The 16,006-nt window shown below is 43.8% G+C and overlaps 1 protein-coding gene across 2 annotated transcripts in view; it reads right to left on the reverse strand.

The window, feature by feature from the left end:
• Positions 1-10,748, reverse strand: part of LOC113584197 (inositol polyphosphate-5-phosphatase A) — a 106,378-nt gene extending 95,630 nt beyond the window's left edge. The window contains exon 1 of one of the 2 annotated variants that reach the window (XM_035531373.1): positions 8,926-10,748. In XM_035531373.1, coding sequence (XP_035387266.1) covers positions 8,926-9,000 — 75 coding nt within the window. In that variant the 5' untranslated portion in view covers positions 9,001-10,748. The remainder of the gene's footprint in view (positions 1-8,925) is intronic. The other variant, XM_035531374.1, reaches the window with a different exon arrangement.
• Positions 10,749-16,006: the final 5,258 nt, after the last annotated feature.

Here is a 16,006-nt window from a genome sequence, read left to right on the forward strand (position 1 = left end):
AGGCCCAGTTTCCCCTCGCGTCCCCACGCGAGGTCCGGAGGTCCGGACGAGCCACGGTGGCGGGCCAGGAGACAGCTGCATGGGTGCGCACGCGGCGCCGTCTGCAGGAACACGCGCCACACCGACACTTCAGGTGTCTGCAGAAAAAGCCATGCTGTTTATCTTCCGAGGAAGCTGGTAGCAGGGCCAGGGGGGCACATTAACCTTCACTGGAAGCGCCCCAGAGGGAAACTCCCTTGTGTGGAATGTGCACAGCTGTACCATTTCAGTCGAGCACACGAAAACACAGAAGCGCTAAAGACCACAGAAAGGCAAAACAGTAATAGCAATAAAAAAAAAAACAACGAAAGAAAAAAACAAAACACTCCACTTCTAGTTCTCAAACTTGGACAAAAAGACAATGGAACATCTACGACGTCAGCATGAACTCCAACCAGCCTGCACGATTGAGGAAGTGGGTTTTTTTTCCCCACTCCTTCCATCTTTCTTAAAATAGAGCCAGGCTCTGAGTCATTAGTCAGAGTGACAGAGTGGAAGGGTGATGTTGAGGGCTAGCCCGGGACCTTCTGTTGGAAAGGATGTCTTAGCTGAAACGCTACACTGTCAGAGGTTAAAAATAGGCCCCAGAGAGAAGGGACAGAGGCCACAACAGCTGCTGTATTGTTCCAGAGGGGAAAATGGAAAACAGTTACCGGTAAACAGCACGGTGCCGATAACCTTAGTTCTGACCGGCAGTTCATCGCAAACCTTTGAGGCCCGCCGAATTCAAATGGTCCATGTATAGAGCTGAAAGCGCCTCCTGATTTCCTGTTCGCTTGGCAGGGGTGTGGCGCACAGTCCCTGTCTGCATACGGCACAAACCCAGCAGCAGAACGCAGGAGCAACACAACTCGTCCACCCCTCCCGCCTTACCAGGTAACCTTCAGTGGAAATTCTGGCCCTTTTACGGGCGCGCTTCCAGAATTACTCAGAACCTTTCCACTCGACTCTGCAGCACAGCACCGCCTGGGCGGAGGAAACACCAGGCCTGGGGAGCTTAGGCAGAGCAGAGTGTGGCGGTCTCCGCCCCATCAGAGGGGCAGGCTCCACCCCCTCATGGCTGGGTCCTCCACTCACCAGCAGTGTCGTGTGCTCATCAAGGCTGGCACATGCCTAGAGCCACTGGGACAAAATGACTCCTTCCCTCTTCATTAGTGCTTAGGGCCTTTAATTGTCTGACATGTCTCCCCATTTCCTGATCACCCTCTCCATCTCCATCTCCCTCTCACTGTCTCTCCGTCAACCTCAATCTCTTTCTCCGTCAGTCCATCACGCCATCTTTCCATCTGTACCGTCACGGCTGCAGTGTCTTGCAAAGTTCAGGAGCGGAGGACTGAAGCCAAGCCACATCAGCGCCACACACACAAAAACACGCGCTCCCTCACACTCACTCACTCACTCGCCTGAAACCCATACCTGAGAAAGGAACAGGAAACAGAACGCAATTGAGCATGGCTGGGAGGTTTACAGAATACAGTCCATCTCAAAGCACCAGGAGGACCGGTGGACTGGTGTGGGGGTGTGTGTTTGTGCAGGGGAGGGGGTGTGAATGCATGACTCACAGAGGCACACTACGTTAATCTATTGCCATATACTCTACTGCACATTTACCATAAATGGACACCAGCTTTTGCCAAACTCACAAATGCTTATGTTGGTCCAAGAGTTCTGTGTTATGGTTCTGCTAAGGCTTCCCATGGGTGAGAGAAACCAGAACCACTGAAACACACACACACACACACACACACACACACACACACAGGATCAAAACAAATTGATCAGGATTCATATTCACTGCTGTCCATAAAGATACATTTTCGTACATACTGGCACTTATTGACTGTCATTAATAAAGCAGAATCCCTCCCTGCATATGGTGGCGCAGAAGAGTCTGCATCACTCAGAGTCTCAGATTCAAGCATGGAAAAAACAGTTTGCAGGGTGCCTCCTTAATGCACCGACCAGGTTAAAGAAACCAACTCAAGACCCCGTGAACGCAATAAAAACAGCTGAAAAAGAAAAAAAAAGCTGGTGAATTAACACGGGACAGAAGCTCCAGATCACAGAGGAGCTCTCACCACCGGATAACATGTGGCCCACAAACCCCTGTAGATATGCTGAATAATATACAGACAGAGAGAGAGAGAGAGAGAGAGAGAGAGAGAGAGAGAGAGAGAGAGCGTGCACGCAAGGGCAGGCAGGAGAGTATGAGAGGCAGAGTGAGAAAGAGAGAAAGAAATAAGCTGATACGGTTTTGGAGTCTTTGAACTAAATCAGGCCACAGGCCTGTGTGGAGGACGGAAATACAGCACAGTAAGCTCCAGGGCTCAGTCTCTCTCTCTCTCACACACACACACACAGACACACACACACACCTCTCTCTCTTCTACAGCCTTTCTGCACATACACACTCCTCTGCAGCGCACATACACCCCTCACCAGCCTGATAGGCTGAAGCTGCTCTCCATCACATGTGGCAAATACACATGGACAGCCAGTCCATAAAGAGCTGGACTATAGTACACCATAGTGTAGTTAACCTGGACCACTGCAGTAACCTATATAATCACCTGCCATGCCCAGGAATGAGTCATCAGATGTTGTGGAGTTTAATCAGATTACACCGGTATGAAGCATTGAATGTTTATTTATCTCTAGGTGAAGAGGAAACGTCACATGCAAATTCAAGAAAGTATCAGACTAGATCAAAATCTACACACTGCAAACTCTTTACAATTTCTGGAATTCAGAAATCACAGGACGGAGAGGAATCAAACAGAGAGTAATCTGTGTGAGTCTTGATCTCTCCTCAGTCTGTGCACTTATTCTCATTCACACACACACACACACACACACACACACACACAAACACACACAAACACACACAAACACACACAAACACACACAGCCCTTTCAGCCTGTGACACATGTTTACATTCCTTCGATGCAGTGTGTCGGAACATGCCCGGCAGGTGGAGGCTTGGAACCACGCCATGCGGCACCCCACCCATCCGCTGCAGTGCGATGCAGCAGTACAGAGCTCGCACACCGAGCCTCTGCCTCCTGGTGCCACCCACAAATCACATCCACTCACGCCCGACAGGTCACGGGCGGAGCCTTCTGCCAGTCGCGCAACGCAACGTGCAGTCAACTCACAGCTGACCACGGCCAATGGCCGTGGTCAGAAGATCAGTTGAACTCTCGCACAGCGCAAAGCCAGAAAAGGAATCCTAACGTTTCCATGGAGGCCCAAGAAGATGGGGTGTGACCCAGCATGCCCCAACATGAGAGACATCAAGGAACTGCGTCATGTACTCCCGCACTTTAAAAGAACCCCCGTCACGGAAAACTGAATTTCCCTCCCTTTATTGAAATAAAGAATTTTGAAGTAATATGTAAATATTGTTAAAGTTTCAAAACACACTGTTCACTCCCCATATAGTCCATATATGGAATTAAAGCATCAAAAACAGCCAGTTTTGAAAATAAATTTCTGATGTCACGAGAAGAAACTCATTTACACATTGTCTGTCTATTCAGTCCACAATATGTAGCCCCACCCACTTACACATAGCCCCGCCCACTTACATCCATGAGTGCTTTTTGAATGAGAAAAGGTGTGTTTAATTCTAACGATATAAAGAGAGGTTGAAAAATGGTCGTATAAAAAATGATGATTTATATAATTAACATACATGTGTATATAATTAATAATATAATGTACAAGAAAAAGGTAGGATATGGGCCTTTTAAGAGCAACTGGAGCAAATCTTCCCCCTGCAAGATACTGGAGACTGGAGAGAGCCACAGGACTAAACACACCCTTCGCCGGGGCGTACCAGAAGAGCGCCACACTGAACAGAACAAAGCCGCTTCATTGCTTTCTCAGTCGAACCAGCAGCAGCTGCTGGCTGGCCAGTGCTTAAGACTTAAACAGCCTATCTATGAGGCACTGGGAACTGATTCAATAATTCAACAGAATCTTGGATACTGGTGTAAAATCTAAAATTCTGAGATGAACAGACTAGAAATTCCAGATTATTTTGTGCTAGCTAAGAATACTTTCCTGAGAAGACATCTAAAGCACTTTTGTAAAACGCTCCAGACAAGCAGATCTGTTAAATGCTAAAAATGTAAATGTAAGTGTAGATTAGGACGGAGAGGCCATGGCAACCCAAATCATATATATATTAAAAAAAAATATATCCACATGTCACTCATATCGGTGTTCTTCATTTCTGCTGTTATGGAAATGTGGTTATCTGTGCCAGGCAGGCCTTCCAAGGGCGTGGACAGCAGCATTCCTGCTCAGCCTGGATGATTAAAACTCCGGATCAAACCCCAACAGAGACACCCTCTGCTATCACGCTTCCTTATCTGCCTCTCCACAGGGAAGGAGAGAAAAGCCCAGTCACTCCCGTTCACCCCTGTTTGAGTCTCCCCTACTGTCTTACAGAGCCTCAAGCGCAAGTGTGAATGCAGCTCCACTTGTAAGTAGTAACTTGTTTACTAAATCTGTATATTACTGCATTGGGTTTCGCTGTATTGCAAAAGGCAGCCACCCTGTTTCTTTTAAACGCAACAGCGGATCTGGAGTGTGGCTGTTTGGAAACCTGTGGTTTTTAAGTGCCTTGGGCTAGCAGGTTATAGAGATCCTGCACAAAACATTGAAATACTTAACTTTTAATAGAGGAAGCACACAGAAAGCACACACAATAATGAACTCCAGCAGCTCACTGAAAAGAATTATGGATCATTTATCGGGAAACACATTAGGCTGGACATCTTTCTGACATTTTTGCAGAAAGTATGCCAGCGAATGGATGAAGGTTAAGACAGTCTGTTAATCCTAGAAAACCTCATTCATTTCGTTTAGGCTCAAAAAAATAACCCTAAAACGTTAAATCTGGAAAAGTGGAAGAATGGTTAAAATGCCACTTAACCACTTGACTAGAACTAATTATAAATAAATTTATAATGTCACTTCATTTCATTAGAACTAACAATTTTCTGACTAGCGCAGGAGTAGAGGAGCTTTTGACTCCACAGATAGAAAGGTTTGCCTCAGTTCATCATGCGAGACGGCATGATTGGTGTAGTGTGTTTAGGAAAACTCCTATAAAGAGTTGTGCTATTTTTGCAGGAGCTGAATGAGGAACGTAGCATCAGCCAAATAACTTTACAATCATTCTTCATCGCGCCTCTAAGGACCAATTAGACACGAGTGTGCCATGACCACACAGTCAGGCACTTTTTAAAAATCACGAAGACAATGGACTATTGTACCTCTCAGCTGACGTGTGCATAGCCAGAGTATGTGCATTAAGCTGGAGGTTAGCGCTAAGAATTCAAACAGAGTGGGCCGAACCTCAAAGAGACAAATGGCTTTAGGTACAAATGCCGATTGTTCTGTTGTTCGGTGCCATCATCACGAGCAAAAAGCATCATCTTTCTTTCACAAAGGTTTCCATGGCAGACTTTCCAAGGCCTGGAACAGTGATCCTCTCGCTCACTCCATAGGTAAAAACGCAGGTGTCCGTTGTGAATAAACGATTAATATTTTTCTTTCCAATTCAAAGACTTTTTTTTTTTAGTTCAAAGACTAATCTGCGATGACAGGGTGCATTAATTCAGTGGCCAGCTACCACACTGACATTTTGTTCCTAAGAATGTCATGATGATCAATTATTATTTCCTTTCAACACTTAAAGACTTCAAAGTTTGCATGATAAAGATATACAGCGTTAATTCAGCAGCGTCCACCCTGACCCTTTGTTCTTAAGCATGTCAAACTGATGGACTGATCGTTAAAGCCCAGATCGGTGACTTCTCAAAACGCGAAGTCCCTCACCAACATCTGTTCCACCAGGAAACACTGAACAGTGGTTTGTGAAACGGGCCCCAAGCTAAACACTTTCAACCCAACAGCCAACCTCTAAATCACATCACTTAGCTCGACTCCAGAGAACCTCACACCAACAAACCGCACGGAGCCCCTCTATCAGCGAGAGTCCAGCCGCTGCTATTGGACACCAAGCTGGCTAAACCCCAGAGAGGCTCCTGTAACCACATGGACGTGTGAAACACACTGATGGCAGCCCAGCGAAGTTCTTGGGTTATACGTTGCTAAAAGCACTAAATCATAACTCCGTCGAAACTTAGAGACTTGAATTGACACGATAAAGTCAAACTGGTCCATTATTCCTCGCCTTCAGTTTGAGTCAAGCTTCTGTATTCTCAGATAAAGACATCAACATTTGTACTTATAAATGGAAGCCATGTATCTCAGTTTATTAAACTACACAATAACCGTAAAATCATTATGCAAATGAGTAAACAAACAGAAACAACTGCTATTAGAGGAATATTCAAAAATGATGTGTAACTGATTCTAACCAAATGTGATAACCTCACAGAACAAGCCAATGTAGCCTCAACTCCATTTTCTTCGAATGTGTACAGGCAAATTAGAACACACACATACAAGAAAAGAGAAGGTCCTAGTGTTACACACAGGCTCAGACACTGTTACTACTTCAGTGGCCTGAAGTAGTAATAGTGTCTGAGCCTGTGTGTAACACTAGGTTTGGAGGCCTCGACTGATTCAAACAAAGAGATCAGAGATCTATTACCACCTGCAAACAGATGTTCTTTGGTCAAAGGGCTGTACCGTATAGCAGCATAGGTCCCCATGACAGGTTGAGCTATTTGTATGAAAGTAACATGGAAAATATAGTTCCATGGTATGGTATCCCTTTCTCCATCATATAGGACATGCCAAAAACATTCAGTGTACGGTCTCTGAGATGCTCTTGTAAATGTTTGTTTGTATGATTTTTCTTTATCTTTAAAATGGAACTGTGCTACAGCTACAAAAATAAAGACTACACTAAATTTAAGAAATGTTAAAGGGTTTAGTTACTTCAGTAACTTGTCAGCTTATTTACTGAATTTGAAGCTGCACTGACTGAATTTACACAAACTGTACACTAGTTAATATTTGTAACTCTATTCTCTAAACCGCTTCCTGATATTAGCTCCCCGGTGATCTTTCCTAATGCAGCGAAACATGAGTCTGCTTGGGTGTCCATGAAGCTAATGGCTATTTTCAACCTGCTACCACTTCTGCCATCAGAGAGGGAGCGTTTGGCTACAGAAGAAGCAGGGCAGACGTTCTCCCAACGTGACATCCTTCTGGACTCCAGCCAAACCAGTGGCTTTCTGGTAAAAGAAGCAATTTCCTGAAGAGTGTCAGTTTCTTTATAACATTCATAGTACCCCATCTGTTTGCTCTGGCATAGATTACACAACTACACTCATAGCATCCAGGCACTGAGTTACAAAGGCAAAATTGAGACCAAGCAGTATAGTACTGAATGATATCAAAGAGCGATCAAGTCAGTAGTCAGTCAGTCAGTAGTCAGTCAGTCAGTAGTCAGTCAGTCAGTAGTCAGCTAGCGCCAGTCCACTGGCAAATCCTGCCTCTCCTAGTCAGAGAATTTAGGTACCAATGTAACAAGCTCTGCAAAGTCTCCACACATGAAACGTTCCAGCATAATTCCATGTTCGAGCTCACGACAAAGGCAGGTGAAATTTCCTTTCCCTTGTGCACCCAAGTGACAGTTTGGTGCCATGAAAACAGTGATAAGACATCCAAAGTTCAGAATTCATGACAGCAAACCTATTTATAACTGGGGAGAAGACGAGGCTGGGGCTGAGCCGCCATGTTTGGGACTGAAAGTTCACACTGGTGAGGAGAGAGAACATTCTGGCTCTTAACCTGTTTATACAGGATTCAGGAATGATACAAGGTGCTCATGGTTACATGGTGTAACACATACAAGGAAGCTATGAACATTATGTTATCAGAAACATCCCATCAAGGAAGTAATGATGTCTGGTAACATATATAGCAATAACAAACACTTTAACTGTTATAGTTAAACTGCTTAAAAGGACAAATAAATTATATTGTTTATTCTCATTGTTATAATGCCAGTATCAGATATTAAATCCCCGCTGATCTTGTAGTTCTCCCGGGAGTGCCAGCATGACTGACGCAGTTCTGGGGTTTTCCTACAACAAGCGGCCACTAAGTCTGGACACAGTATAAGGCAAACAGGTGTGATGACGAACATGAGCCTACAATATAAACATAACATGTGACTGGCCATTTAAAAATAAATAAATAAATAACAACATTCTCTGCAGGAACATACAAGATGTAGCTTGAACTTTTTTCGTGGTTCCGCAGAGAAAGAGGCCAAAAAATATGTATATATTTTTCATTGTTTCGGTCTCTCTAGGGTACACTACTTATTATCGGTACCCGTTATCTATAAACACATTTCTGAGTGTTAATTTGATGTAATGGTCCGGTGGAAGTCTCATATGCTGACGTTTGAGTGCCAGAAGTCTAAGCTATCCGTATGCTTCCATCGATCAGTGAAGAGGACATCAGACAGGACAAGGACGGAGCCTTGAGGAGACAGACACGGGAGACAAACGTGAACCACGAGAAGCGGACAGACTGCAGGCTTTTATAGGACACGTCTGGGACAGGTACGTTTGCATCAGGCCGCGCTGGACTACGTGTGGCCAAAAATACAAATAAGATACCTCACAAGAAAGCAAGCTCCTCTGCCTTAAAAAGCCTTCAAACGGGCAATTTGCGCGACCGGGGCCCGACAATAACGCCGCTACTCCGAGTGGGTTCTGCCGAGAATGAGTCCACTCCACACCACCGTGCGAGGGTATCAGCTGAGAGATCCACGCGTGGACCGGACCTGGGTGGCTGGCTCGCTAGCTTATAAATAAACCAACAAAACAAGCTGCCAGATCGGGGAACACTGCAAGCGAAGCAGACGGGCTGGAAGTGAAACTTACGTCTTCAAAGAGCGATCCAACGTTGGCTGTAGCCAGCAATATTCCCGTGCCTTGCGATGTCAGTTTCCCCGCCATAATTACTACAGGATCAAAACTGCTTTGACCGCTTCGTGACTAAAACCGGGAACGGGAAAACTCGGAAAATGTTCCTCGAGGCTGATTTAGTTTAAAAAAGCTTTATGTTAGAAACTGCAGTCGGGTCTTGTGCAGCTCGCCGCATACATACTAGCCCTGTCTGCATTCAGCTGCACGCCGGGGGTCTCCTTACTGGCGCTGCTTTTGGCTACTTTTCCCCGTTCGCGGCCATCGTAAAAGTTTCCGTTTTAATCCACAGCGACCGCCGGGCTCTGGTTCATTTCAGCGTTGAGTGTTTCCTTGGCGATCGCTGCGAAAAAAAGTCTAGCTCGCCCATAAGCGCGACTGTGCCACGACCATCGCCTGATGGTTTGGGAGGATAGGCTGGAGTCCTGCACTGTCCTGACGTCACGGGCGGCCGCAAAGATGCAGCTCTTAAAAGGGCAACGCAGTGTCGGCTGCTTCAAACGGAATCCCGGTGAAGTCTCAAAAAAGAAATGAGGCTTAAATGCAGTTGTGCAAGAAGGGGATAAAAAAAAAAAACGAAACAAATGCAGTGAAAATGACTTGTTTACACTCGCGCACGGTGTTTATGCGCCGTCAAAGAGGCGACGAAGGGGACACACATCTTTAGACGCTCGCTGCTTGCAAAGTTGCGGCAGTAATACATGTCCTGTCGCTCTCCTGAGCACATCTGGAGCGTCTGCCGCGGAAGCACACAGCTGAAGAGTACCAACGAGGATGGCATATTCAGCTGTATCAAATATGGTATATTTAAAGTATGTTGCCATAGTGACCAAACCCATGAATTGTGTAATTCGTGAGTAAGACTCCTGTCGTGCTTTTTTGTTGTTGTTTTTAGGTCACTGTTTGCAGTGATCTGCAATGCCACCGTTAGCACGTGAAAACAAGCAGTCATATCACACATTTTTCCTTCTTCCCTAATTCATTCTATCATGCACCTATCATAATGAGGCTTATAGTTTGGCTGCAGGTTGTATGCGAATGGGTGATGTTTGCAAACTGGATTTAAAAGGGTATTTGTATAAAAACGCGGTATTCATATTTGAAGGCTTTAAGCCTCAAGTTTTCTCAAAGCATTAAATAGCTCATGCAAATGTCATTTACATTAGTACTTCTCCATCTCTCTGGGTTATCTTTGCCCAATGGGCTGGTCTAGTAGAGGACTGGAATATGAATTGCAAGCATTCCTCAGCTCCATAATCAAATGCCTTTTCATGTTAAACAACATTGTTTTTCTCATAGAGTTGTATCAAGGGTAATAACAATAAATAATAATAAGAGATATTTATTTGTATAGCCCTTTCTTAAACACAGTTTACAAAGGGATTTACAGGAAATAGAGAATACATAGAGGATGGTCACCAATCAGACCTGTAAAAGGATGTGTTTTACAATGCAACCTGGTATGTCACCTATGACTGTTGTAGGTGTCGCTCTTTAGCATGTGTCACGTGATTAAAACATTAGACTAGAACTGCAAGCTCACTGAAAGAGAGTTGCTCAGGGTAAGAGGAATTAAACACAGAAAATAATACCTCATCACGTGCCCAGACCTTCAGACAGCCCCTCTGTTTGTCTTGGAATTTCGAAACAAGTTGTATATTTTGATTGCTGTAAATATCAGATCATAGAGCATGCTACCAAATATTCTGTAGTGTGTTTGAACTGAAATCCTTTCTTATTAAAAGCTGCATGCTGCATGTGATGCTTTTAAACTGTTGTGATAGAAAAAATAAAGTAGACTGTTGAATACACGGCGTGACGTTCCCCACGGAGAGAAGGCCATTCTAGTGGAGAAGGCACTAACGTTTCCAACACGCCTCATTGAGATTCTGCAAAGGGGAAGAGGAGATTAACACTCCGCAACAGGAACGGGGAGACAAACACGCTACAAGAAGCTATTCAAAGTGCCCACAGCTGTGTTTGGCAGCATGAGGAGGGTGTGTGTGTGTGTGTGTGAGCGCGCACGCGCATGTATTTGTATGTGCTCACCCTACCCTCTCATACTCACAGTGAGACAAAGCTCATTTGATGCTAAGTCTATAGGAGTCTTATAAAGTATACTTAATTACTTCATACAGAGATCCAAAAGCATTTATGCCCCTTTAATTATTGGTGAATACTTTGAATTTAGGAGGAAAAAAACTACAGATCATCAAAGCCAGGTCGAAGTGCTTAAAGTAATACTACTCTCAACTAAAATAAATAAAGTCATACCACTCTCAAATATGCGGTAGTGACTAGCAACCAATGACTGCTACTGGGAGCAAGCTAGCTGGAGTTCATTCACAAAATTGTCCCTGTCATTTTAAAGTGATGCATTTAACATGAGGAAAGTATTGGATAGGTTGTTTAATAATACAGGAAAATAAATGTTTTATTTGTTTTCTATACTGTATTAATGTGTATTGTGATTGTGATAATTATTTCAGTATGTCCACCTAGTGAAAATATGAGCCTTTGACTTTGGAACAGATCAGAAAATAGGTTCACTAGACATCTTCTTTAAGGAGGGGAAATGTATCTTTGATAACACTTTTCATGTACCTTTGCTGTACTCAGCTGTAGCGGAGTCTCTAGGAAAAAGACACACAAGCCAGTGGAAATGGCCCTGAAATAAAGGCAGCAGAAACCCACAGGCCCTGTGTGTGCAGCCTGATAACAAAGGTAATGTGTTCCATCAGCTCCTGCAAATACTACACTACTGGCCCTGAACAGGATATCCCACTGGGAAACACTCAGAGGGAAAAGAGAGAGAGAGAGAGAGAGAGACAGAGAGAGAGAGAGAGAGAGAGAGAGAGAGAGAGAGAGAGAGAGTGTGTGTGTGTGTGTGTGTGTGTGTGTGTGTGTGTGTGTGTGTGTTTATGTGTTTGAGCGTCTCTCCTGCGTTGGCTAGCAGATAGCAGATTCTAAGCCCTCCCTCATCACTCTGGGTAATGGAAAAAATGATGGAGGAATTCCAGTCTGTGTGCAAAAAAAAGTGAACTTTGACCCTTATCCTTTCGCTGCTCACAATCACTCTGCCAAAAATAGAAAACCCTTAAAACTATGATAGCTGGGTGTGTTTTTTTTAACCCTAAAGAAAACTTATGATTCAGCTTTTTTTTCATAGAGCTTTCATGGTAGTATCAAGTCAACTTAATGTTTCTCGTGGTTACTTGTGCGATTGTACTAGCTGCTAGTGCACATTTTAATGTACCTTCATATTAAAAGCAAAGTACAGAAAGTAATCATACTGTGTTATGCTCTGTTCTAAATTTGGTTCTTTGCTGCACCCAGCCTCTTTATTACACACACTATATACAGTGCAGTGGAAAAACAAACACACTTCTGCTCCACAAATCAGGATGTGAGTTCTCGTGAAGCCAGGAATGGGTCTTTGTTTTCGAACAGCCTCTGGTTTGTGCGTGGCTGTGAGTGTGTGCTAAAGCTCTGAGTTGCCCTCTTGTTGCTGAGTGGAAAAACGATTTGAGATGAGTTTGTCCCATTGCTCTGGGGCGCGGCTCCACGCAGTGTGGCCCCCAGCCGCTCCCCGGACTCCCTGGTCACCACGGCGGCGCCACGTCGCGTTCACACGAGGCATCTAGACGGAGAAGGGCGCTCCGGACAACTTCCTTACTCTCTTTAACTGGTTTTGACTACGTTCAGTTTGCCATAAAGCTGCTAAAGCATTGTTGAAGTTTGATAAGGATGATGGAGGTCAAAAGAAAAAGCGGAGCGTGGCGAGGGGGGGTGTGTTCTTATGAGGGTTTACTATAAATTCACTTCAAAACCAGGATGATCTGAAAGTAGTCATGTTCTCTCTGTGCCCTCGGGCCCCCCCCCCGCCCCTGTTCTGCAGGAACAGCCTGCGCGTATATTTTCTGATACCGGAGGCACCAATTAACCCTGCACATGATTCCAATTTGGGCTGTCCACAAAGCACCTCTCTCTGCCTTCCTGTGGGCAGGCCCGCCATATAACCCTCCAAGTGTCTGTCCCATTTCCTCTGCCTCGCAGGGGCAGGCTGTAACACAGCCCCCATCTCCCAACTGCTGTGGTAAATTTGGAACATGGCACCCTAGTGGGAAAAGTGTCAGTTATTTTCGAGTCTGAGGTTGATGACTCTGCCCTAAATCATTTTTAGTTAGAAATGTAGATCTGATTAGCATGGTGACACTAATATGAAGTGAATGGACACAGATTGTGTGCTACTTTCAAAGCAACTTAGCAAATCTGGCCTCCTAATTGTTCAAATATAATGTATATATAAATGATAGTCTAAATATGGCCTAAAAAGGTCTTACTTACATCAGCACTTTGAGTCGCTTGATCTATATAGCAAATATCTTGGTTATTAGTAAAACAGGAGAGGAATTGTCTTATTTACATTGGGAGACTGCGAATCCCCAAGGCCTTCACAGAGAGCACACGGCAGGTCCAAATGTTCAGTGTACGCTGTGACTATGGCATTGAAGCTTCTGCCATCTAGAGGCGTGTGCAGGCAACTCACACAGCACCATCAGACTTTGCTTGGCATTAATGAACATCAGCTGAGGATGTGCGTTTAGGTTAAACCTCCTCTACGTTCCCACGGAGCAGGCATGCTGTCACCCCGAGAAACGTGTGAGTCACTCTGGATAAGAGTGTCAGCCGAAAGAGGTAAACAATGTAGTAAACGGTGTTGACATGAACTCATGCAGGGAATGGTGTGCACAGCACAGAAATCAAGAAGGTTGGGAGTAACAACAAATGCCTTCTAAAAGAGAAAAAAAAAGCACAAACCGTACATGAACAATACAACAACACGCCAAATAGCTGAACCAGTTTTGTACAGTTTAATGACCCCCACCCCCCCAAACAAACTTCGCAGGATTAAATTTCGCCTTCCTCCAATCACTTGGTCATAACAATTGAAGTTTGCCCACAGCTAGTGACTATTATAGAGGCTATTACAGAAACTACAATACAGAATTAAGAGCTCAGTCATCTTGCATAATAAACAAAGACATAGTTAATCCTTCTGTTACATTAAGCAGCACTGAACATCCATATTGTTCCAAAGACATTGCTGTGCACTTAATACTTAATAAGGTTCTGATTACTGACATAAACTACATGAGCCAAGGAATGGAAAATTACCAGACTCTTCCATCTTGACACATATGGACATTTACTCTGTCACTTATTTTGCTCTTACACTCTCTCTCGCACCCGCACCCCCCTCCCCCAACACACACACACACACACACACACACACACACACACACACACACACACACACACACACTTTCCCTCTATAGCCCTCTCTCTCCAATACTTGGTGTTTTTAAATGTGATATTGAGTCTAATCTTGAAAATGGTAGTAGAACAAATGAATGTCATGGCTGTCTAAAGTAACAGTCATATACATTATGCAAATCTTGGGTATATTTTCCAACATCCAGCTCCAAGTGCCTTTCATGGTGTAAAGGGCAGGTTTTACCTAAGTAATGAGTCATTTTTCAGTTAGTCATTTCTATCAAACTACTTTTAAAATCACATATTACAAATCTTTTAACCCAAATGTGGTTTAAAGACTTGAAAGGTATCTGTGGTGATGAGTGCAGACATCATTACATGGGCATCAAATCAGTGGTGGGTGTCAGTCCTCATCAGTCAGTACTTAGTTGTTTCAGCACTTTTGCAGGTTTCATTATGTTGAATGCATTTTCAGAACAGAAATCTCCTCAGTAAATATTTGAGATGTAATGAAAACAAGACAAAACATGACATTAAGCTCATTGTTTTTACTGGTTCTGAGCAGGTACTGCAACTGATCATTGAGATCTTAGCAAAAAAAAAAGTGAAATATTTTGTTACATTCTGCTGTAAATGTACAAATACACACAGATAAAGGCATCATTATGTTCCAGTAGTAGACTTGGTCACAGTCCTCAGACAGAAAATGGTACACATATGGAGCAGAAATGCAGTACACTGAACCGTGAACTAGACGGTGTTGCTAAGAGACCCCAAGAAAGACGACTGTCAGTCAGATACTGACATAGTCCAATAAACTGTGACGCTTTCCAATTGGGTAAGTAAGCTATGGATAGTTTTCTATGTTTCACCTCATTCTACTTTGGTGAATCTGATCTTTTCATTTTGAGGCAGACTGGGAGAAGGCCTAGGCTTTATAAGTAAGCTATAGCATTGGAATTCTAGCAGACTGAATCAAATAGAGGACAATTTCACAACAGGGCCATGGCACATCACCTACTCCACTCAAACAGGACAAGCTCTCTGAGGAAATTATTGGGATTTATAATTTAACAATCAACAGATCTGAAGTTATTGTGCGTCAGAATCATTTTACCTTAAGAACAAACAAGCAAAACAAAAACTGTGGTAGTTTAAAACTTGCTCCACAAGATGGCAGTATTTAGATGGTTTGGCTCAACATGCACGCAAATCTGCATACAGTAACCAGGGGGCCACCATGAAGTTGTAACATGTACATGTAATTTGAGGTTTGTCCTTAGATATGCTCAGTTAAAATAACTGGATAATGCAGGCCTAAACTACTCAGACACACTTTGAGATAAGAACAAACTGGACAAAAAAAATCACAAAATCACAAAAAAATAGAGTGATTCATCCTTTAACCATCAACAAGAAACCAAATATTTGCTTTAATTGAAGAAGTATTGCACTCAAAATCCATCTAAAGAAAATTTGAAGGATTTTATTTGAAGGTTGTGTGTGCTGTGTTTGTTGGCTCATGACTAGGTTGTGTGCGCTGTGTTTGTTGGGTCATGATTAGGTTATGTGCGCTGTGTTTGTTGGGTCAAGATTAGGTTGTGTGCGCTGTTTGTGTTGGGTCATGATTAGGTTGTGTGCGCTGTGTTTGCTGGGTCATGATTAGGTTATGTGCGCTGTGTTTGTTGGGTCAAGATTAGGTTATGTGCGCTGTGTTTGTTGGGTCAAGATTAGGTTATGTGCACTGTGTTTGTTGGGTCAT

Source organism: Electrophorus electricus, chromosome 11 (assembly GCF_013358815.1).
Source record: "Electrophorus electricus isolate fEleEle1 chromosome 11, fEleEle1.pri, whole genome shotgun sequence".
Classification (NCBI taxonomy): Eukaryota; Metazoa; Chordata; class Actinopteri; order Gymnotiformes; family Gymnotidae; genus Electrophorus; species Electrophorus electricus.